At 41.0% G+C, this 24,604-nt stretch overlaps 1 protein-coding gene across 1 annotated transcript in view; it reads right to left on the bottom strand.

Annotated features, from left to right (window-relative positions):
• Positions 1–24,604, bottom strand: part of LOC311035978 (gamma-aminobutyric acid receptor subunit rho-2-like) — a gene marked incomplete at its 3' end in the record, with an annotated part of 136,344 nt that overhangs the window by 31,424 nt on the left and 80,316 nt on the right. The window contains exons 5-8 of the mRNA XM_084044506.1: positions 19,943–20,025; positions 13,616–13,756; positions 7,195–7,347; positions 4,762–4,970 (exon numbers count right to left, since the gene is read on the bottom strand). Coding sequence (XP_083900632.1) covers positions 4,762–4,970; positions 7,195–7,347; positions 13,616–13,756; positions 19,943–20,025 — 586 coding nt within the window. The remainder of the gene's footprint in view (positions 1–4,761; positions 4,971–7,194; positions 7,348–13,615; positions 13,757–19,942; positions 20,026–24,604) is intronic.

Here is a 24,604-nt window from a genome sequence, read left to right as displayed (position 1 = left end):
GAGGGATTTTGCCTGTCAATCATCGCCTCTGCTCCCCCCCCCCCCCCAAAGGAAAGGATAGGGGAGGGGCGGGGAGGAGAGAGGGCGGGATTAAGTTACTATGACATAAAAGTCAAGGGGCCAATCCCAGAATACTTTTCAGCCTAATTATTCAAAAAATCCCAGACCACAGAAAATCCACTGAATGTTCAAAGTTCAGTTTTTTTGGGGTGTAATTGAGGTCATAAACCCCCCCGCCCCCCCAAAAAAAAACATTCAAAAAAAAAGAAGTGAAAAGGAATGTCATAGAACCTTTAAGGTTAGGCATATAAACACGCCCACCTGTGGGGCAAAACACCCAAGGAAAGAGAGTGAGTCCCTTGGGAGCCAACACGCACAGCTAAGGAAGGGGAAAGAGGCGCACCACCTACGTAGACACACTGCGGCGCGACAGCGGAGCTAACGACACTGCAGAGCTCAAAACCCTGGTGCTGGAAAGGAGGGTGTGGAGGGAAGCGATTCAGGAGTCCCGAGTTGGTGTCGTTGGCTAGTCCGTACTCTCGCATCGCGTCGTCGCATCGCATCTAAACAGAATGATAGCAATGAAATATAGTGACAGCCAAATTAAATGATAATTATGTGCAACACTTTGAATCACATGCATCCCTCGCATTCCTATTCTGGGGGCGGAGGTTTGGCGGAAAAAGCTGATCCTCAGTTATGCTTATTTTGGCAAAGGCATTAACCACTTAAACGTTCTTGTCTTAGAGAACCGGACTTGAGGTACAAACTGCACTTTGACCGTTTTTTTCCCATTATAGGACGACTTCACCCATTTTCAACCTAGCTTCTTATAATAGATCCTCACTTATGCTCCTGATACAATTGTGTAATTTTTCCCCCTACTTTACTTAAAAAAAAAAAAAATTACGTTCATAGTGATTGAACACTATGCAACCAAAAAAATAATAAAAAAATCTAAGTCTCGCTAGACGAGATTGAAATCTCGAGATTGAAATCTCGTCTAGCGAGACTTCTGTTTTTTTTCGGACCCGGGATGGAGTTCTATTTTTCTACTGTACCATTCATCCTAAGATATCATAACATCATAGAAAAGGTAAGAAAAACTTAGTCCAAAATTCTCCTTTAAGACCTGAGGTCCCGATTCTACAAAATATTTAGATTTTTTTTTTTTATAAAATAAATAAATATATATATATATATTCAAAGATTTGCACACATTTCCCCAAAAATAGCAGATCTAAAAGCTCGTAGCACGGTACTCGGTGCCACGCTATGAGCTTGTAGATCTGCTCTTTTTGAATAGCCAAAGAAATCTAAAGTGACACAGATACGTTCCAGGTCTTAATGGGTTCATTCTGAACGAATCTCTGAGATTCAGATGTTCCTATAATCAGCAGAAGTGAGTGTCGATTCCTAGTGTCAATTGTGTCTATATGAGATGTTAGTCTATTCAAAGACAAGGATTTGTGCTGCGCAATGCCATTCGCTCCAAATGACACGCTTCAGTTTTATCAATCCATATTGCACAGGAAATCAAGAACGGATTACAACGATTATTTGGGTGATGCGTATGGTGTATCAAATATGTTTTTGTTCAAAAGCAATCAAAGGCTAGAGCTTATTGCGCGGCTGCAGAGTTTAACGGCGTAACACTTCTGGATTAAGTTATTGTGAATGTGATTGTCATTACAATTGGACTGTAATCCACACACGTGTGACTGTTAATTCCTTGTGTCAATAAATTGTGCTTTTTATCAGCAGTTGCCAGTTAAGCTTATCAAAGACAAATACAATGTGGTTTGATCTGCGTTTTTGCTGCAACCACACCAGACCATTCTGTTTAGTTAATCCAGAACACATTACTGTAATTTAATTTAACCCATTAAAACCGGGAACGCATCTGTGTGTCATTTTTAAGATTCCTTTGGCTATTTAAAAATAGGAGATCTACAAGCTCATAGCGCGGCACCGAGTGCCGTGCTATGAGCTTGTATATCTACTATTTTTTTTTTAAATCGTGGAAAATGTGTGCAAATCTTTCAATATGATTTCTTTTAAGCGAACATTTTTAACTCTGTTACAACTTAAGGGGGTCCCTGGAACAAAATATTTTGAGATGGGGGTCCACGGCCAGATACATTTTTTAAAAAGCTGTTAGGATTTAGAAGACATTTTGTAGAATCCCCAGAGGCAAAGATTTAAGTTACAAATGTTCGCTTTAAAAAATATATATATTCAAAGATTTGCACAATATTTTTACGATTTTTCAAAAATAGCAGATCTACAAGCTCCGCGCTATGAACTTGTAGATCTGCTATTTTTGAATAGCCCAAAGAAATAAAAAAAAATGACAGAGATGCGTTCCCGGTCTGAATGGGTTAAAGTTCTCTATAACCACCAGCAATGTGTGAGTAATAATTATGTGAATCAAATTTTGAATTTATTCCAAGCCAATCAAAGTCTGATTGCCTCTTCCATGGGCAGAGAGGCAGAGAGCGTATATAGCACTGCGCTTCGGCAATGGCACCTGGCACGCTGATCGGTCATATTAACATAACGCCCCAAACCACACCCATGCATAATGTAACGGGTAGCGCCGGTGTTTTAGGGATGAGGCTGTGACGCAAGATAGCAACGGGAACGCCCCTTGCGCGATGCTAAAAAGCCAAAATAGTGGGTAGTGCGACTTGGGCCCAAGATAGGGCCCTCTGGGTCTTAAACGTTGCTCAGGCCAAGGACCCCTTAGCCTAGAGAAAGATGAAGCGGGGACCCCCACTACGTATTGTATGCAATAGGCTCTATGCACAGCAGCCATATTATCACTTCCTTCACAGGTGTTACTAATGATACTAATGAAGGCTCTGTTCCATTTAGTCTAGCACAGTGGTTTCCACGACCCCCATAACTCTGAGAGTGTACAAATGGAACCAAATGGACCCGTAAGGGTCCATTTGGTTCCATTTGTACACTCTCAGAGTTACACACCTGTAAGGGGCCATTTGGAAGCCCATGAGGGGCACAATATCAGCACCCTGACTCTGTTTGACCAGAATGGAACAGAGCCTTCATTAGTATCATTGGTAACACCTGTGAATGTCTTCATACTATGGCTGCTGTGAATAGAGCCTATAGACGGATTTCCGCGCGACGTCATCACAGAGCAGAATGCGCAATCTGCGCATGCCTGGGGGTCAGTGGGGGAAAGGCGCGTTCGAAAATACAGCCCTGAGCGGCAGTGAGCGCACTGGCCAATACAAACTAATAGGCGAGTGTGCTCCGGTGCGTAATTTCCAAACGCACCCATAGGCTTCCCCCCGCAGCTGCGCGGTCATATTCCTCTCATGTTTACTAACAGGAAACCTCCCTATTATGTTGCAGATTAAACTTTTTCATAGATTTCGGAGTGTAAAGCTTTAAACAGCAAAGCGCAGTCAATGGGGAGAATGCTGGCACCAAACGTAAGTTGTTATGAAAAAATGCTGGCACCCTATGTGTTAATATGTTAACATTAATGCTTTCAAACATTTAACCACTTAAACCCTCACTTGACCTTTGACTCTGTACTTTGTCTGCTCTTTTTACACTCTACACCAAATCTCTCAGCCAAAACATAGCAGATCTACAAGCTCACAACGCGTCGTGAGCTTGTAGATCTGCCAGAATAGGGATGCTAGGGTTCAAGTGGTTAATGTAAAAAAGAAATAACTTCCTACCACACAAAGATTTGGCGGACCCCCTGTAGTAACTCTGAGGACCCCCTAGGGGTCCCGGACCCCATGTTGCAGACCCCTGATCTAAACCAAACATCTTTGCCAAAAATAGCCGATCTACAAGCTCACAGCCGAGCTTGAAGATCGTCTATTTGTTGGCGAATGTTCCCCCCAGAATAGGCATGATGGGGTTCAGGTTAAGTTAAGTAGAGGGAAAAAAGAAGGGGGCGTGGTCAACATAGTATAGTGTTTAAGTAGTTCAAATTAGAATATCCACCGGAAGCAAGCAAGAAAGTTAAAGTAAGAAGGAAAGAAAAAGTAAGAATGAAAGAAAGAAATGAACAAAGAAAGAAAAGATATGAATGAAATAAAGTAAGAAATGAAGAAAGAAAGAAAGAAACTAAAAAAGAAAAGGTAAGAATGAAAGAAATAAAGAAATGAACAAAGAAAGAAAATAAGAAAGAAAGAAGGAAACGAAAGAAAGAAAGAAAGAAAAAGTAAGAAAGAAATGAACACAGAAAGAAAATAAGAAAGAAAGAAAAAATATAAAGAAAGAAAGAAAGAAAGAAAGAAAGAAAGAAAGAAAGAAAGAAAGATAGAAATAAAGAAAAAGAAAGAAAGAAAGTAAGTAAGAAGAAAGAAAAAGTAAGAAAGAAAAACTAAAAAAGTAAGAAAGTAAGAAGAAAGAAAGAGCATAAAGAAAGTAAGAAAGAAAAGGAAACCAAGACATATACAACAAGCCACCATACAACAGAACCAGTACCTAGGCCCTGGCCTCTCATCACATACCTGTGATCAGGGTTGCCAGATCTGCTTATTATAATTTCCCCCGCAAGATATTATTTGAAAATAGCCGATCTACAAGCTCACAACGCGTCGCATCGCGACGCGTTGTGAGCTTGTAGATCTGCTATTTTCAAATAGCTGATGTACATGTTAAAAGTACTCATAGCCGCTTCTTTTGGGCTGGTTTTGCTAGACCTGGTTGCCTGTTTCTCTCAAAGAATCTGGCAACACTGCCTGTGATCTGGCCTCTCTCGTCACATACCTGTGATCTGGCCCTCTCCCTCATCTTGCGCTCGCGGCGGTCCTGCGCGGTCGACAGGTAGTTGACGGCGGCGTACTCCAGCACGGAGAGGAAGACGAAGACGAAGCTCACCCACAGGTAGATGTCCACCGCCTTGATGTAGGACACGCGCGGCATGGACGCGTTCACGCCCGTGATGATGGTGGACATGGTCAGCACCGTGGTGATGCCTGCAGGGGGGGCGCAACATGAGGGCACAGCTATAAAGGTGAAGTTCTGGACGAAGTATCTTTGGCTGTTCAAAAAATAGCAGATATGCAAGCTCATAGCACGGCACAGAGTGCCACGCTATGAGCTTGTAGATCTGCCATTTGTGAAAATTTGTGAAAACAAAGATTTGAGTTGTTTCCCCCAAAAAATGTTTCAAAAGAAATATGTGTATTGAAAGATTTGCAAAAAATTAGCAAATCTTTGAATACATATATGTTTTGGAAACAACATTTTTAACTCAAATCTTTGCCTCTGGAGTGGTTGCTTCTGCAGTGGTTCCCAAACTTTTTAGCCTGTGACCCAAAAGAGAAATCTGATGTCTCCTCGGGACCTATACAAGTGAAAATAGCAGATCACTTGTATAGCAATTTTCACTTCCGCTTAAAAGTGCCATTTTGTGGAATTTATGGAATTTATTGTAATTGTTTACATTTTATTGATGGAATGCTTCGGAACAATTGGTTGAATTTATTTTTAATGTATGAAAAATATTATAATAAAAAAAAGAAACCAAAAAAAGGGGGGATATTCTGTTACGAGTATGTCCGGAATTAAAAATGTACTTGAGTAAAAGTGCAAAAGTATTGGTATCAAAATGTACTTAAAGTATCAAAAGTAAAGGTACTAAAATGCTTGAAAATAGCAGATCTACAAGCTCACAACGCGTCACATCGCGACGAGTTGTGAGCTTGTAGATCGGCTATTTTCAAATAGCCTAGGTATGAAATAAGGCTGAAGTGGCTAATAGGTAGGTTTTATAATTTAATAATTTATACCTGCAAAGTAATTAGTGACTAAAGTTTTCAAATAGTTGTAATGGAGTAAAAGTACTATATTTGGCTCCGAGATGTAGTAGAGTAGAAGTAAAAGTACTGAAAATTGGAAATACTCCAGTAAAGTGAAAAATGCCTCAAAAAAGTGTACTTAAATACAGTACTTCAGTACATGTACTTAGTTACTTTCCACCACTGCAATTGGGAAACAGTGGAAACAATAAACCCCCAAATGCTGCAGTGCTGTTGCTGTGCTGCGCCTGCTGTGCAAATGTGTTACTATAGCATTCTTCGGCTTGGTTCCGTTTCATTTCCACGTATGAATTATAAATCCTAGAAATGAGGCCGTGGGGGTAAAGAAATAGCAACTGTACGAGTGAGATAAAGAAACAGGCAGGGTTGTGTGTGTGTGTGTGTGTGTGTTTTTTTTACAATAATCTCACCCCTCGAACTGAAACAACAAAACAAGACACAACTCAACAGGGAGGAAGACAGTATGAGAGAAACAAAATGTAGGAGAGAATCCATGGGGGGAAACGAGAGGGTGTGCGTGCGTGCGTGCGTGCGTGTGTGCGCGCGCGCGAGTGTGCGCGTGCGTGTGGGTGTGTGTGTGTGTGTGTGTGTGTGCGTGCAGCCATCTGTGTCTGTGTTATTCAGTGTTGGAGGAACTACTCACATTTTTTACTTAAAGGAGACATCCGTTCATTTTTAGTGTTATCTTTGATATGTGGCAAATCACTCACCAACGTAGAAATGCCCATTGAGTTACTCCACAAATTCCCCTGTCGACCCCCACCGTTGGCATAATAGGAGGCGCGAGAATAGCCCAAATTCGCCTATTTTAACAAATGCAAAGTCTGTTTTTTTTCTCATTTTACTCATTGTGGAGCCCCGTGAGACGCTTACAGGCGATGAAAGTCCCGACAAGCTAACCGCTAATAACAGAACGAGCTAACGCTGGCTGCTTATCTCTCTGCCTGGCAACACCAGGTTGCCAGGTCCGGAGAGAAACAAGCAACGGATGTCTCCTTTAAGTACTTTTAAATTAGGCCTACTCTGTTACAAGTAAAAGATTGGTATTCAAACTTGAGTAAAAGTACAAAAGTATTAGCATCAAAATGTACTTATAGTACCAACATTAAAAGCACTCAGTGTGCAGAATGTCCCATTTCAAAATGTATTAATAATATTTAGAAAATAGCTGATCTACAAGTTGTGAGCTTGTAGATCACAGCGTGGCACGAAGTGACGTGCTGTGAGCTTGCAGATCTGCACTTTGCTTTCCCGGTTTTAACGGGTTCAGATAACATTTTAACCACTTTAAAAATATATATATACTTTGGCTATTAAAAAATAGCAGATATACAAGCTCACGGTGCGTCACTGACGTTTGGGCCATGTGTATGCTTACCCAGGGAGACTCTGGCCGGGACGGCCCTGCGGTCGATCCAGAAGGAGACCCAGGACAGCATGACCATGAGCGTGGCGGGGAAGTACGTCTGGAGCAGGAAGAAGAAGATGTGGCGACGCAGCGTGAAGTTGATGTACAGACGGTTGTACCAGCCTGGAGAAAAAAAACAACACAAAAAACAAGTACTCTGATTTGAGTAAAAGTAAGCAACAACACAATGTAGAATATCGTCACTGTCGGGACAAAAACCTTTTTTTCTTAATTTTTTTATCCCACGATTTTGTAACCCATTTTTTCACCCAGTACCAATTGCCTATGAAATCCTGACCTGGGCGCTACTCTCCCTCTGCCAGCCTAGGGAGAGCCCAGAACTGAGCTCATGCCCCCTTCAATGCATTGATTGATTGATTGAATATTTTATTAGGCAAAAGAATGTAAAACAACACATTTACATTTAAAATACTTTGTCTAACAGGTCCGTTCATAAAAGTCCTTGCGGACTTGTTTCCAATGAGGGCCTTGGTATTCAATTCATATACATATATAGTGGCACCACAGTTCGAATATCATTACACAAAGAAAATAAAAATAAAACAGCATGAGGAGTGGCATGAGGCATGAGGAGTGAAGCAAGCCGCTTTTTATCTCCTGACAGGGGGGAGTTTCCCCCGGTAGGACGTATAGCGCATGGAAGGAACACGTTATTCCAACCAGTTCCTTTCCCCTCCATCAGGCGCCCCGGCTGACCAGGGGGAGGCAGTATAGAGACCAGGATTACTGCATGTTTTTTTGTGAGGGTACCTACCCTAGGGGACACGGGGAGAACATGCAAACTCCACACAGAAAGGCCCTTTCACCAACCCCACCTAGGGTATGGGCGCTGATGACACGGAGGAGAGGACACGCCCCCAGCACCCACAGCGTCCCCGGCGGGAATCGAACCCATAATCTAACTTTGTGTGTGTTTTTTTTTTGTAAAACAACGCCCTACTTGATCATACTACAGCGTCACACAAAAGCATCAAAAGTAGCAGATCTACAAGCTTGAAATGCGCCGCGAAGCTTGCATTGCATTTGTTCCCAAAATAGACGATCTACAAGCCGAAGTATAACAACACAGCAGGGCTCAAGTGGTTAATGTGTGTTTTGTAATATTAAATTCATCTGCAAAGTAACTAGTACCTAAACATTTAAAATAATTCTAGGTGACTAAAAAGTACAATATCTGCTTCTGAGATTAGCTGTAGTGGAGTAGAAATATAAAGTATTGAACAATGTAACCTTCCACCACTAGGGGGGGCGTGGGGGATAACTTTGGCTCCCCCTTTATTTATTAATTATTATCTCTAAGATATAACAGCTGGAGGTATGACAGTTGGCACAGCGCGATAGTTTGTGTTTTTTTCACAGAGCCAGCCGTTTTGTACACATTTTGTACCGCGTTTATACACAAGGACCAGATGCACTGTGTTTAGCGCTCGCATACCTCAAAATGCTAATTTTACCACACCTGTCCACAGCAGGCTTCTAAAGAACACAGAGAAATACTGTACATCCACAAAATACAAAATGTACAACTGTCTGCAGGGGGTATTAGTGGGAGAACATTGTTGTTCCTCTGTTAGCTGTGATTTAATACCTCTATTAATCGATTCAATCCGGGCACGCATCTGTGTCATTTTAGATGTCTTTGGCTATTCAAAAACAGCAGATATACAAGCTCGAGTGCCGCGCTATGAGCTTGTAGATCTGCTAAAAAAATGTTTAAAACATTGTGAAAATGTGTGCAAATCTTTGACTCAAACACACACATGTTTAACTCAAATCTTTGCTTCTGGGGGTCCCTGGAACTAAATATTTTGAGATGGTGGGGTCCGCTGCCAAATATATAAAATTTTGGGAGGTCCTTGACATGAAAAAGTTTGAGAACCACTGATATTATAGAAACATACGTTTTTTTCAAAAATCCTGTTTTGTAAGCAAAGATTTGAGTTACAAATCTTCACATTTGCACACATTTTCACGATTTTTCAAAAATAGCAGATCTACAAGCTCGTAGCTATGAGCTTGTATATTTGCTATCTTTGAATAGCCTAAAGAAATCCAAAAATGACACACAGATGCGTTCCAGGTCTTAATGGGTTAAAAACAATAAATCGTCGCTCTTGGGTGGAAACCAGGAATATCCAAAACTGTTACTTTTCTGGAAATTGTAAACAAAAATATATACCTCTGTTCAAATGGATCCACTGTAGTTATTATTTAGTCACAAGCTCTCAGAGTCAGAATCAAACTGCATCGTCAAGTAACATGAACGTGAAATAATTTAATTGTGCAGGCCCATCAAAGCAGTTAAAAGATAAATAGGGGACAAGAGCACAGAAGTAGAAGAAATAAGCTCTCGCTAATACTTTTCATTGGTTCAAATATTATAAAACACACACAAAGTACAACTACTAACGTTCACTTTCAAACCTTTTCACAAAACGGCAAAAGCAGCCGATCTACAAGCTCGCAGCTTGCAGACAACTGCATCCGCCGCTGGATAGAGAGCTTTCAACCCATTGAGACCGGGAACGCATCTGTGTCATTTTTAGATTTCTTTGGACTATTCAAAAATAGCAGATCTACAAGCTCATAGCGCCGCACCGAAAGCCGCACTACGAGCTTGTAGATCTGTGTTTTTTGTTTTTTTTAAGCGTGAAAGTTCAGCAAATCTTTGAATATATATATTTTCAAAGCAAACATTTTTTACTCAAATCTTTGCTTCTGGGGGTTCTAAATCCTAACAGTAAAAAAAGAAAAAAAAACATGTTGCCATAAGGTTCTCACACTTTTTCATGTCAAGGACCACCCAAAATTATGTGTATTTGGCCGCGGACCCCTGTCTCAAAATATTGTGTTCCAGGGACCCCTCAGAAGCAAAGATTTTTGTTAAAAGTGTATATATATATATATATATTCAAAGATTTTCACACATTTTCAAGACTTTTTCAAGACTTTCTTTTAAAAAATATTTTTGAATAGCCAAAGAAATCTAACAATAACACACACACACACACACACACACACACACACACACACACACACACACACACACACACACACACACACACACACACACACACACACACACACACACACACACACACACACACACACACACACACACACACACAGATGCGTTCCCGGTCTTAATCGGCTAATACAAAAACGTACATTCTCCAAGGAGAAACCAACCACCGGGGGAAGTCTTATGGAAGAATGGCAGTCTTCTGCAGCACACGCTGGAGTCCATTTTTAGACCAGCGCTGACAAATGTTAATGACTTCAAATCAGGCCTGTTCCCGTTTCCTTATGACCTTGATGAATTTTCATTTCTTCCCAGTCAGGCTAACAGCAAGACCAAAAACTTGTAAAAAACATATAAATTAATTCATTAAGACCGGGAACGCAGCTGTGTAATTTTTAGATTTGAGCTAAAAAGCATTGTTTTACAATTTGTGCAAATCTTTGAATATATTATATTCTTTTAAAGCATTTTTTTTTTACTCAAATCTTTGCTTCTGGGTGGGTCCCAGGAACAAAACATTTTGAGACGGGGGTCCGCGGCTGAATTATTTTGATGATCACTGCTTTTATGATGCTAATTAATTTGAGCAACTGGTCAAGGACCTCTTCAAATCACCTTTCGCCTCATAATGAGTCTGACACCTTCTTCAACACACATTCTTTTGTTCTCATGTATATGGATGTCTGTTGAAGGGAAAAACGGGGGTGTGTAGTGACAACTTCTTTTCAGGGGCAAAACAGTGCCTTTTTAAAGGCAGAACAGGGAGGAAAAAATGCATGTTCAGGGCACTTTCAGGGAAAGAACAGTAAAGTGTGAAGTTTTGAAGTGGCACATCTGTACATATCATTTTGGGGGGTCCTTGACATGAAAAATTTGGAGCAGCACCACTGATAACGCAACATCATGTTTTTCAGAAAACTGTTAGGATTTAGAAGACATTTGTAGAATCGGCCTCAGGTCTTAATGGGTTAATGCTATAATCCTAATTATGTTCTAATTAACCACATGAGCCCTACACAGTACGTCACTCTTCTGGGGCGAACATTCGGCTAAAAATAGCATTATCTACAAGCTCACAATTTGTACGCGTTGCACAGAACCGTGAGCTTGAAGATCAGCTACATACGGTTGAAGAGATTTGGTGTACTGAAGAGGGGGAAAAAAGGAGGGGGGCCTAGTGTAGACCCCTGGGGGACTACGGTCAACTAATCATGTAGGTTTTAACCCATTAAGACCTGAGGCCGATTCGACAAATGTCTTCTAAATCAGTAGTTCTCAAACTTTCAAGATTTTTCAAAAATGTTCAAAAATAGCAGATATACAAGCTCACAGCGCGTCACTTCGTGCCGTGCTGTGAGCTTGTATATCTGCTATTTTTGAATAGCCAATGCAAAATTCTAAAATGACACATGCCCTCCCGGTTTTAATGGTTAAGTCAGGGGTGTCCAAAAACATATTTGAAATGATGAAAATACCTGTGGACCATAACAAAGTCACATGTACAAATGCAGTGCATTACAACAATTTCATTTAAAGGTAGGGTAAGTGATATTTTTTGTTACAAGAAGACGTACATAGCTCTATATTCTGAGAGTGCTCATTGCTATAGAGTGTTTGTTCAGTAACAAGAGTCTCCATGTCTCTCCAGCTCTTTAGTAAACAGAACGTATTTTCAGGTCGGGATACCAATTTTATCCAATCAGGATAGAGAACTCAGACAGGATACAGATTAAACAAGTGAAACTGGAAGTGATGGCACAAATAAATGACTACATTTTGGAACTGGAACACTATAAAAATTAAGCTGATAAATGGGTACTCTCTCCTGATTGGCTGAAATGTTGTCACCTACCTGAAAATGTATTTTCTGTTTATTAAAGAGCTGGAGAGACAGGGAAACTCCTGTTACTGAACAAACACTCTATAGCAATGATTACTATCAGAATATAGAGCTTTAACCTTTTAACAAAAAACAAAATAAAATGGTTTAACCAAAAAAAGTATGTGAACAGGTGTGAAAAGGTCTCAACATCAAAAAAGAAAAAAAAATGCCTTTCTTTCATCTTGAGAATGAAACAACACAAGGAACAAGCAGTTTAAAATCCATACAAATTCTACTGAGAACTAATAGCCCAGGTTAATTAATCAATCAAAAAATAATGAATCAAAAACACTTGTCAACGTATGAATGTCACACTGCTAGACCATATCAGTGCTTCTCAAACGTTTTCATGTCAAGGACCCCCACATTGATATGTAATTGGCCGCGGACCCCCATCTGAAAATGTTTCGTGTAAGGGATCCCCAGAAGAGAAGGTTTGTTTTAAAACAGATCTCACAGTTATTCGACATTTTCCTCCCAAAAAATCCGAAAGCTGATCTACAAGCTCGCGATGCAACACGTTGTGGGCTTGTAGATCGTCTATTTTCAAATTGCCTGTATGTATATATAGGTGGTTAAAGAGGTTAAACTGATTTTGATGCTACATTTTGCTGAGGACCCCCTGGAGCCCCCTCAAGAACCCCTGGGGGTCCCCCCCCCCCCCCCGGACTCCACTGTGAGAACCACTGCTATATGGTGCCAACCCAAACCATTAGAAAGAGGTTGCACTTGACTTGGGTCATCTTGCTCCCCCTGCTGGCAGGGGCTAAAATCACCTCTGAGTTAAATATTGTAGCATGATATTGTGTCGTGCAGCGGTTTTCATGTCAAGGACCCCCAAATTGTTATGTATTTGGCTGCGGACCGCCATCTGAAAAGATTTTTGTGCCAGGGACCCCCAGAAGACAAGATTTATGTAAAAAAAAGAATCATTCAATATTTTCCAATAAAGATTTGAGATTTCTTTTCTTTCAAAAATAGCAGATGTACAAGCCTTCATGCCGAGAGCTTGCACATCTGCTATTTTTGAATAGCCAACATATAAAGTGGTTAAAATGAATGTGATGTTATATTAATTGCTTTTGCTGGGGACCCCCCCCCCCCCCCCCCCCCCGAGGACCCCTGGGGGTCCCCCGAACACCACTTTGAGAACCACCAGGTATATTGACGTGACTTGGTGCGTCCATATCCATGCATGCAGGCACGTGCACACGCAGACATCAAAGGGGGCTTGAGCCCCTGCCCTCCCTCCGGACCAGTGGTGCTCCAACTTCCTCATGTCAAGGACCCCCAAAATGCTATGTATTTGGCCCGCGGAAGTAAAATATACGTCTTGGAAATGGACTCGAGTAAGAGTAATAAGTATTACAAAAATCCAATACTCAAGTACAAGTACAGATCCTCAGAATCTGTACTTAAGTACTCAAGTACATTTGACTCTGTTACTGTCCGCCACTGTGCTGTACCTGTGCTGCTGTAGAAGGCCAGGCGGGAGGTGGTGTGGAACTTCTGGATGAGGAACTGGGACAGGGAGATGCGGTCGTCCGTGCTCAGCGACTCGTCGCCGCTCTTCCAGTAGAGCATCAGGTCCTCGTCGGTGTAGGCATCTGGAGAGAGAGAGAGAGAGAGAGAGAGAGAGAGCACAATGTCATTTCCCCCATCTCTTTTGTACATATAGTGTTTTGTATTTGTTGATGACATGTGTTTTTGTGTTAATATTGTATGCTGAGTTGATGAATTGAATACATCGGACCACAATGGAAACAAGTCCCCAGGACCTTTTTTGTGTTATCCTTTAATAGCTCCTTAGGGCCCTATTTTGGCCAAGGCTATACCCGCACCTGCTGCCCACTGCCCGTGATTTACTGCCCACATACCCGTGAATTAGGGATAAGGGAGCTGGCACTGTCCCTAAACGCTATTTTGCGGCCGCTATACCTGCTATTCATTATGCCGAGTCCAATATTTGCTGCATTATCTCCAAAATTGCTATTTTGACCACCTGTTGATTTGGGCGTTTTTATTAGGAAGACAACCCAGACTGGATCAGCGGATCCGGATCTTCAAATTGTAAAATCAACAGGAAGTTGACATTTTTATAAAAAAAACTAACAGTACTGGGTTTGGTGATGTTCTATATTGTCTGAATCAGCTTTGTTTCGTTTATGTGCTAAAAGAGTGACTTTGAGAGCTGTTTCACCGTACAATGTAAGTCAATGAGGAGCATCAATGGAGCAATTATTTTTGATTTCTTGTCCCCCTTTGGAGTTACATCATGGCAAGGTGACTACACAACCCGAACCTCGACCAAAGTGGTCTTGCCCTTTAACACACATTTTTGTTATTAATTATCAAAGATAAATATCAAACGTATCAGACAGTTTATAACGGAAATACATGCATTTAATTCAGTCCAGACCAGAAGCAGGGATGAAAAAAATATATATATATATCCCCATCGGCCATGAAGATAAATGACCTGAGGGGAGGATATCAAAAGCAGAAGCATAGAGTAAAGTAGCAGATCTACCAGCTCTGTCGATCTGCTACTTTTGATGCTTTTGTGTGACGCTGTAGTATCATGATTAAGTAGGGCATTAATGGGGCGCCCGATGGCCTAGCGGTCTAGGCGCATATCACATATATAGGCTCCAATGCGTCCTGACGGCGCGGCGTGGCTTCGAATCCCGATCCCGACAACCTTTACCGCGTGTCTGACTCCGTCTCTCTCTCCCATGTAACCTGTCCATCTCCATATATACTATCAACAAGTTGATAGTATATATGGAGATAAGAGGTTTCTGCGCAACATGACACGACACGTGTTTCTGCACTGCTACAACACGGTTGCCGGCAGCAACATTAGCAGCAGGATTCACCCACAATCTTAAGACCTTGATGTTGCCAACCAAAAACCAGCATAGCAGTGGGTTATGGTGTTTACACAAGTTCCAAATCAATTCTGTTATGACAAGAAATACATGATCCAGTGGTTCATGCCATTTTCAAGTCAAGGACCCCCAAATCAGTATGTATTAGGCCGCGGTGCCATGGACCCCTATTAGGAGAAGATTAGTGTGAGCATTTTTCAAAAAATGATTTCACATATTTTGTCCCACTTTTTCTAAATATTTCGAGCACCTTTGAGCACAAAACGCTTACCTTGATGATTAACTGTCTGAAAATGTTAAGAAAATAACTTTGACACAGCTTACGTCGGTGGACACTTTGTATGAATTCATGGACTTCCTTTCTTTTTCGGTCCAAGCCAATCTGTCAAGGAGTTTGAGAGGTACCCGACTTCAAGGATCTGCATTCATCCAATAAAGTGTCACAGCCGCGAGCAGAGACTGAGGCCAGCCCCGTTCTCTCCGAGGTTATTATCATCTTGCATTTTTCAAAAGTTTTAATTGGTTTTTAAAGTGGGTCTGCTGGTTGAGTTTTTTTTTTTGATTTTTAGTAATGATTTCAGTTCGTTAGCCTATTTGAAAGCTCAGATAAATGACACGAAACAGAAGATCTACAAGTCCCATCACGATGCGCTGTGAGCTTGTAGATCGGCCATTTTTGACGAGTTTTGACAAACTGGGCAAACTGGACAAACTTACTTCATATTTATATGAAATTATCTTTAAACATATTTATTTTTACAGTTACACCAACACCATTCAACTTACGTACATTCCCTGCACACAGTGATGGAAACCAAGTAACTAAGTACATTAACTCGAGTATCGTACTTAGTTATTTATTATTATTTACTTGAGTATTTCCATTTTTGGATATTTGATATTTATACTTGTACTCCACTACCTCTTAGAGGCAAAATATTGTACTATTTACTCCACTACAGTTTTAGTTACTAGTTACTTTGCAGATTTAGATTATTATTATTACAAAACATACACTAATCTAGAACAGCGCTACTCAACCCGCGGCCCGCCGCCCGCGTCTTGGCGACCCCTTGTGGTCAAACCAAAAAAACAAAACAAAAATTTTCTTTTTTTTTTTTTTTTTTAAGCACAGGATAAAAAATATACATTTCCGTTCAAATATATGGGTTGCTATTTTTTTTTTCAAAAACAAACATCAATTGTTACAGGTATAATGCATAGTTTTCTATGCATTTCGGGTTTTTGGGGGGGTTTGACCCCTATTTTTTTTCGGCCGCGCGGCTTTGCCGCGCGCCCAGGATAGGTGTCCCTTATTTCACTCTCTGGGAGTTGGCAACCCTAACCTTGAAAATCGAAAATAGGACCGTCATTTTTAGCTTGGACTTTTGGTATTTTGCTGAGTGGCCCCTGAGCCATCTTAAGTTGAGTAGCCCTGAGCCCTTGTGACGTGACGCGTAGCTTGTAGATCGGCTGTTTTCGATAAAACACTTTGGAAAGATTTTAGTACTTTTACTTTTGTACATTAAAGGTTCTATGACATTCATTTTCACTTTTTTTTATTTTTTACGTTTTTTGGGGGGTTTTATGACCTCAACTACACACAGAAATGTCCAAAGATTTATTTTTTCATTGCAGTTGAAAAGGCTTTAGAAACGTGAGAGAAAAACACCTGCAATGGCTCACTAGAGTGGAATTTTCAGTTAAAACTTTTTATACACGTTTGAAGGACCATGACAAACACGTTTGATGTGTTGTAAAACGTGAATGTCATGAAACCTTTAAACTTTTGATGTCAACACTTTTGTAGTCACTTTTACTCGAGGGCAAAAATTGGAATACGGGACTTTTACTTGTAAAAGAGCATTTCTACACTGTGGCGTTGGTGATTCTAAAAGACTTCCTCCACCACTAACCGCACACTCTTTCTGGTCACATCGTCTCTGTCGGGTGGAAACCTCATATGTCCAAAACTGTTACTTTTCAGGATTCAAATTCAAAAGCATCAAAAGTAGCAGATCTACAAGCTCGAAACGCGTCGCTTCGCGACGCGTTTCGAGCTTGTAGATCTGCTACTTTCGATGCTTTTGTGTGACGCTGTAGTATGATCAAGAAGGGCGTTCATTTACGAAAACACACTCAAAGTTAAAACCTGGAGATGGGAGGTTTCGACCCGACAGTGACATATATATCCTCATTATCAGAACCTGGCTACGGTATGATGCCGTTAGCCACTCAAACCCCATATACCTCCTAGTATGTCAAACAGCTAAAAAAAACTGCTGATCTAGCAGAGGTAGCGGATGTGCTATTTTTTGCCGAACGGTCGTCTATTTTTGCCGTATGTTTTGCCTATTATTATGACAAGCCCAGAACAGGAAAGCTAGGGTGTACGTGGTTAAATGAGACGTCCGCGCCGCCGGGAATAAAACCGTTTCAGTTTGTTAATGGAGAAGATTCATTGTTTTCTCCCATGAAGCAAAGCAAAGAGATAAGAATAGTTTGTCACACTAAGACTATGACGCACAATGTGCGTCGACTACCTTTTTTCACTGACAAAAACTCAATAAAAACGAAATAAAAACAAAGCTGTGATGACTAAAACTATGACTAAATAAATTGAAAAAGACAAGTCATTTGTCTTAGTTATGATATGATATTTAGTCTATTCAAACTAGACTAAAACTGAAACATTTCAGATGACTAAAATATGACAAAAACTGAATGGAGTGTTATTCAAAAACAAAAACTAAATTTGCTGTCAAAATGAACACTGTGTAACACAATGCCTCCTCAATGTACTGTACATTGACATAGAGCAGTGGTTTTCAAACTTTCTCATGTCAACGACCCCGACATTATATATATATATATATATATATATATATATATATATATATATATATATATATATATATATATATATATATATATGTATTTGGACGCGGACCCCCAGCTGAAAATGTTTTGTGCCAGGGACCCCTGAAAGGGATTTGTGTTGAAAAATGTTCTAAATGATTCCAACATTTTCCAATTTTATCCCCCAAAATTATTCTAGACGTTTCAAAAATAGCAGATCTACAAGCTCACAATGCGTCGGGGTTTTCGATCTGCGATTCATGAGCAGCCGAAACTGATTTCCATGCGATATTAACCCATTAAGATCTGTGTCACTTTAGATTTCTTTGGCTATTCAAAAATAGCAGATCTACAAGCTCATAGCGCGGCACCGAGTGCCGCGCTATGAGCTCGCAGATCTGCTATTTTTGAAAAATTGTGAAAAAATATATTTTTTTATTTTTTTCAAAAAACTTTTAGGATTTAGAAAACATTTTAAGAATCGGACTCAGGCCTTAATGGGTTAACTCATCTTTTCTGGGGACCCCCCTGGAACCCCCCCCCCCCGAAGGACCCCACTTTGAGCACAGGAAACACACAGTAGGAAAGGCGATTGTGACAGCGTTCGAAATGACTTGTTATTTGAACTGCTATTTTTGCTATGAATACAGGTAAACAGTATGCCTTGGGATTTTGACTTGCCCTTTGGTGTGCCTAGCATGCACGTGCACACATAGACATAGACTGCCCCTAGCGACCTAACACCTTTCTTTTTACCCTTAGAGGCATACGTCGGTCTAAGATTCATAGGCTTCCTGATCTGAACACTCCCTCTGCGCATCTAAACCAATCACAGCAACGTTCGAACGTACATAGCCCCTCGCTGTTCGCTGTCTCTCTGTTGTCACTCCCCTGGCTGCAGAGAGCGCACGGCAGCCAGAGATAGCTGACGGTGTATCCACTCTGCGAAGCTTATTTCCCGGCCACAAGCATTTGAAAGTTGGCTTGTGTCTCTTAGCAGTGTTTCCATGGCTTCACTGCCGTCAAGAACTCGAAGATGGGCTGAATAAATAAGGAAACATCGCGGAACGGCAAAATGAGTTTGGGATGTCACAACAACATCTCGGTGGCACCATACAGCCAACGTGGGTGGGTGTGTGTGTGTGTGTGTGTGTGTGTGTGTGTGTGTGTGTGTGTGTGTGTGTGTGTGTGTGTGTGTGTGTGTGTGTGTGTGTGTGTGTGTGTGTGTGTGTGGTACTCCAGTAAAAGTAAAAAAAAAAAACTCAATATTGTACTTAAGTACAGTACTTGAGTAAATGTACTTTATATTCAGTTACTTTACACCACTGGAAATAATAAATACAGGGTGCTTTGTGTATGTACACCAGAGAGGATATCATTTCTAAGAGAATTAAATAAATAACATTGTTTTTTTTATAATGTATTGGATACATAATCAAAGTATAGTAATAATAATAAATAATACATTTGGATGCATCCTGCTCCGTATACAATACAATGCACTGCTTTTCAGTTCATCATTCAAGTTTGAGGCCAAAAAGAATATGCGATTAATATGCGATTAATCGCGCAATTAACTACAGAAATCATGCGATTAATCGCGATAATTTTTTTTAATCGCCTGACAGCACTAATATATATATATATATATATATATATATATATATATATATATATATATATATATATATATGTTTTAAAGCCAACATTTTTAACTCCAATCTGTGCTTCTGGGGGTCCCTGGAACAAAATATTTTGAGATGGGGGTCCGCGGCCAAATACATATCATTTTGCGGGTCCTTGACATGAACAAAGTTTGAGAACCACTGATATTACAGCAACATTCGTTTTTTTTTTTTAAACATTCAGGGTTTTTTTGTTACAAATGTTAGCTTAAAAAAATATATACATTCAAAGATTTGCACAAATGTTCATGATTTAAAAAAACAAAAACAAAATCAGTAGTTCTCACACTTTCAAGATCTTTAAACATTTTTTAAAAATAGCAGTGCTGTACTGTATGTGAGTGGTTCTGGTACTCACAGCTCTCCAGCTCCAGTGAGCAGGTCTGGGAGTCCAGAGGAAAGCGGCTGAAGTCCATGTTGCACGCTGCCGTCACAGTCACCCTGTCCAACATCAAAGAGAAAACCACAAAGACAATTGTGTGATTATAATTTCTTTCTTTTGCTATCGTCACCTTGCTAAACCAGTGGCCTAAGTCATTTTTTTTCAGTTAAAAAAAGACGTTTTTTTTTAAGTTTGTACTGTATGAACCTACACACCCACATAACCAAATGCACACATACAGTATGTGTACATATACCTATTTATCTACTGCTTTTTGGATAGGACTTTCCTTTGTCCTATACTGCTGTCATGTACCACCTGGGTAGTCAAATAATATGCATGTAGGCTACATCACATTATATTGATAACTCAATAGAAGAATTTAGTCACTAACACATCCGCTGCCCGGGACGCAGATCTGCGTCCTAATAGATCCAACCGTGGGCTGCCAGAGTAATCTAGGACGCAGATCTGCGTCCTAATGTTTAATTTAGTTAATAGACGATCACGCTGTCTTATTTACTGTACATTCCAGGATCATTTTCGCTTCCGAGTCACTTCCGCTTCACCCGGAAGCAATTTCAGCGATTTCCGTTTCCGGTTTTAGCTTGAAAAATGCGCTAATGCGACTAAAATACGTTTTTTTCACACGGTATAAAATACAAACGGATAGCTCCACATCTATTTTCTTTGGTCCGGGTGACGATCAGGCATCGTCGTCGTGTATCACATCGTTTTTAGGCCGATCAGAGATTGTCGAAGACGTCACATCCAGTTCATGTTGTTTTGACTGTTTGAGCCTGGAGGGGGGGTGGGGGGGTCAGCGAGTCATCAAGGGTGTCATTTTTCTGCTCTCTGGTGGTCGATCCTCGTATGTGTTCAAAACCATGGCCTGAGAAACTTAAATGCATTTAAAAAATCACACCCTGTGTGAAGGAAGCGGTGCCTTTGGGGCGGGCCTTAACTCATTTCAGTTCGTCCCTATTGGTGGTCTGAGTCCACTTACCAAATTTGTACTTGGTAGCATGCTGCAAACTGGAATGATGGCTGTTTAAAGCCCAGCCAATGGGCAGACAGAGGGGGCGGGGCTTAAGTAATGACAGTTAGTCCCTATTGCTGGCTTTAGTCCATGTACACAATTTGTACTCCATAGCATGCTGTGAACTTGAGTTATGGCTGTTTGAAGGCCAGCCAATGGGAAGACAGAGGGGGCGGGGCTTGAGCAATTCATGCTGGTCCCTATTGGTGGTCTAAGTCCACATACCAAATGTGGACTTGCTGGCATGCTGCAAACTGGAGTTATAGCTGTTTAAAATCCCGTGCTCATCCCGTGCTCATACGGGCGCTGGGGGTCCCTGGACCCCTCTTTGATAACTTCATCAATGCATGCTCGTGCCTATTGGTGGTCTAAGTCCACATACCAAATGTGGACTTGGTGGCATGCTGCAAACTGGAGTTATAGCTGTTTAAAATCCCGTGCTCATCCCGGGCTTACACGGACATCCGCTCATACGGGCGCTGGGGGTCCCTGGACCCCTCTTTGATAACTTCATCAATGCATGCTCGTGCCTATTGGTGGTCTAAGTCCACATACCAAATGTGGACTTGGTGGCATGCTGCAAACTGGAGTTATAGCTGTTTAAAATCCCGTGCTCATCCCGGGCTTAAACGGACGGACGGACGGACGGACGGACGGACAGACAGACAAAGTCAAGTGTAGAGCGGTTGGCACCGCTAAAAACAAAATAAGAAAAAAAAACATGCAAATCGCTGGCAGTCAATGGGGTAAATTATGAATAAACTCTGGCAGTCAATGTGTTAAGTTTACTAAAAGGTAGGGTAAAGTGATATCTGTTAGTCAAAACAAAACGCTTTTTTTTGTTAAAAGGTTAAAGCACTATGTGATAGTTACACTGCGGTTTGTTCAGTAACATGGGTCTCCTTGTCTCTCCAGCTCTTTAATAAACAGAAAATATATGTTCAGGTACGTGACACATATTTCAGCCAATCAGGAGAGAGTGCCCATTCATCAGCTTCATTTTTATAGTGTCCTGTTCCAAATTTGTCTGCTCATTTCTTAGTGTCATCACTTCCAATTCCACGTGTTTAATCTGTATCCTGTCTGAGTTCTCTATCCTAATTGGATAACATTGGTATTCCGACCTGAAAATGTTCTGTTTACTAAGGGACAGATCCAAATGTATCTAGGGGTACCCCTGGAGGAAATTTATGTTCCCTGATATAAAATGCCATGACCCTCCCTCTGAATGAAAACAAGTAATACGTGATAAAAAAAGAATTAACCCTCCTCTAAAACAATAACAATGACATTTACCTCAGTAAAATTATAATAATAATAACTTGGATTTATAGGAGCTACACCATGAATTAAAAAAATAATAATAATATTTGATATCATATTGTTTATGTCCCTCAAACGTTTTTCAAAAGGTTTGAGCCTAAATCAAGCCTCAGATATACTCATTCCAACTAACTTCTCTCTGGCTTATAAAGCACTTTCACCTGCAATACCACATTGTCCTGTTTGGCACGGGGCGCTATTGAGACAGTTTGTATGCATGTCATGTCCTGGTTCTGTGTGGAAAAAGTAAAAAAAAAAAATAAGATTTTTTTTTTTTTTCTTTTTTAAATAAAAAAAAATAAATATTTTTTTTTTGGATTTTTTTTTTTTTGTTAGAACTGAAAAACGGGAGGAATTGTTCCCAGACGTGACGTAGGGTGGGGGAACAAATCTGACGGACTGTTTTCAGACCAATTTACATAAAAACCACAGATAGCCTATGAAAGCCTGCATGCTCGAAGTCGGGTATTTGTTGGAACAGAAGAGAGGTGGGGGAGACCAAAAACACACAAAAATGAAGAAAAAGTTAAAATTCATGCTGTAGACCCTTTATATAGCGCCTTTCAGAAACCCAAGGACGCTTGAACAGCCCACAAGAGGAATCATTGTGTAATTTTTTTCTATGCCGTCGGGAGTTCAACTCTTTCACTGACAGATTAAATACTTTCTCGCCCACTGCCAGCGATTTTTGGTTTTCCTTTACATTTTAACTGGTCCCAGAATATTTATATTCAGTATGATCGATCCCCTGGCGGTTGCTACGCACGGAGGGTTTCACTGTGCTTCCGCGAGAAAAAAAAAAAAGTCATCGTGACCCCCGGTCGCTTGTTACCGGACGTTTGAATATAGCTATGAATATAGAGGAGAAAAAATAAAGTTACAGACATTTCCCCAAATACGCTAAGCAGGACGGGAACGGTAGTGGGGATCTTTCGATCACGTGATCTCCTGGATCTGTGTTACTAGAAAAATGGTGACTCGTGTGTTAGAGAACAGCGCCATCTGGTGGAAAACCACTGAAAACAAAAAAGAAAAAAAAAATACCACAGTAAAAGTAGTCCTTGGCAGAGAAAGAGTTAAATTGGAAAGGTTTTATGCTTGTGTCTCCTCAGGTTACCTAACTGACTGAAACTCTTGTTACACTGTTTACAGAGGTAGGGTTTCTCTCCAGTGAGGATAAGTAGGTGTGTCCTCAGGCGAGCTAACTGACTGAAGCTCTTGTTGCACTCTGTACAGTGGTAGGATTTTTCTCCAGTGTGGATAAGCTGGTGTATCTTCAGATTATGTGACTGACTGAAAGTCCTGTCACACTGTTGACAGTGGTACGGCGTTTCTCCAGTGTGGATGCGCTTGTGTGTCTTCAGGACACCTTCCCGACTGAAAGTCTTGTTGCACTGTTTGCAGACGAAAGGTCTTTCTCCAGTGTGGATACGCTGGTGTCTCTTCAGGTCTTCTCCCCGACGGAAAGCCTTGTCGCACTCTTTACAGTGGAAAGGCTTTTCTCCAGTGTGGACATTCTGGTGTGACTTCAGGTCGCCTACACAACTGAAAGTCTTGTTGCACTCTTTACAGTGGAAAGGCTTTTCTCCAGTGTGGACAACGAGGTGTGACTTCAGGGCACCTGCTTGACGGAAAGTCTTGTTGCACTCTTTACAGATGAAAGGTCTTTCTCCAGTGTGGATACTCAGGTGTGACTTCAGGTAAGCTAACTGAAGGAAACTCTGGTCGCACTGTTGACAGCGGTATGGCTTTTCTCCAGTGTGGACATTCTGGTGTGACTTCAGGCTACCTAAATGACTGAAACTCTTGTCGCACTGTTGACAGTGGTATGGCTTTTCTCCAGTGTGGATGCGCATGTGTATCTTCAGGCTACCTAATTTACTGAAACTCTTGTTGCACTGTTTACAGACGAAAGGCTTTTCTCCGGTGTGGACAGCCAGGTGTGTGTTCAGTTGACATAACTGACGGAAAGTCTTGTTGCACTGTTTACAGAGGTAGGGTTTCTCTCCGGTGAGGATAAGTAGGTGTGTCCTCAGGCGAGCTAACTGACTGAAGCTCTTGTTGCACTCTGTACAGTGGTAGGATTTTTTCTCCAGTGTGGATAAGCTGGTGTATCTTCAGATTATGTGACTGACTGAAAGTCCTGTCACACTGTTGACAGTGGTACGGCGTTTCTCCAGTGTGGATGCGCTTGTGTGTCTTCAGGACACCTCCCCGACTGAAAGTCTTGTTGCACTGTTTGCAGACGAAAGGTCTTTCTCCAGTGTGGATACGCT

The sequence above is a fragment of the Gymnoscopelus microlampas genome (genome assembly GCF_963454915.1).
Source record: "Gymnoscopelus microlampas genome assembly, chromosome: 20".
Classification (NCBI taxonomy): domain Eukaryota; kingdom Metazoa; phylum Chordata; class Actinopteri; order Myctophiformes; family Myctophidae; genus Gymnoscopelus; species Gymnoscopelus microlampas.
Note: the sequence above shows the minus strand (reverse complement) of the source record. Positions and strands in the feature narration are given on the sequence as shown.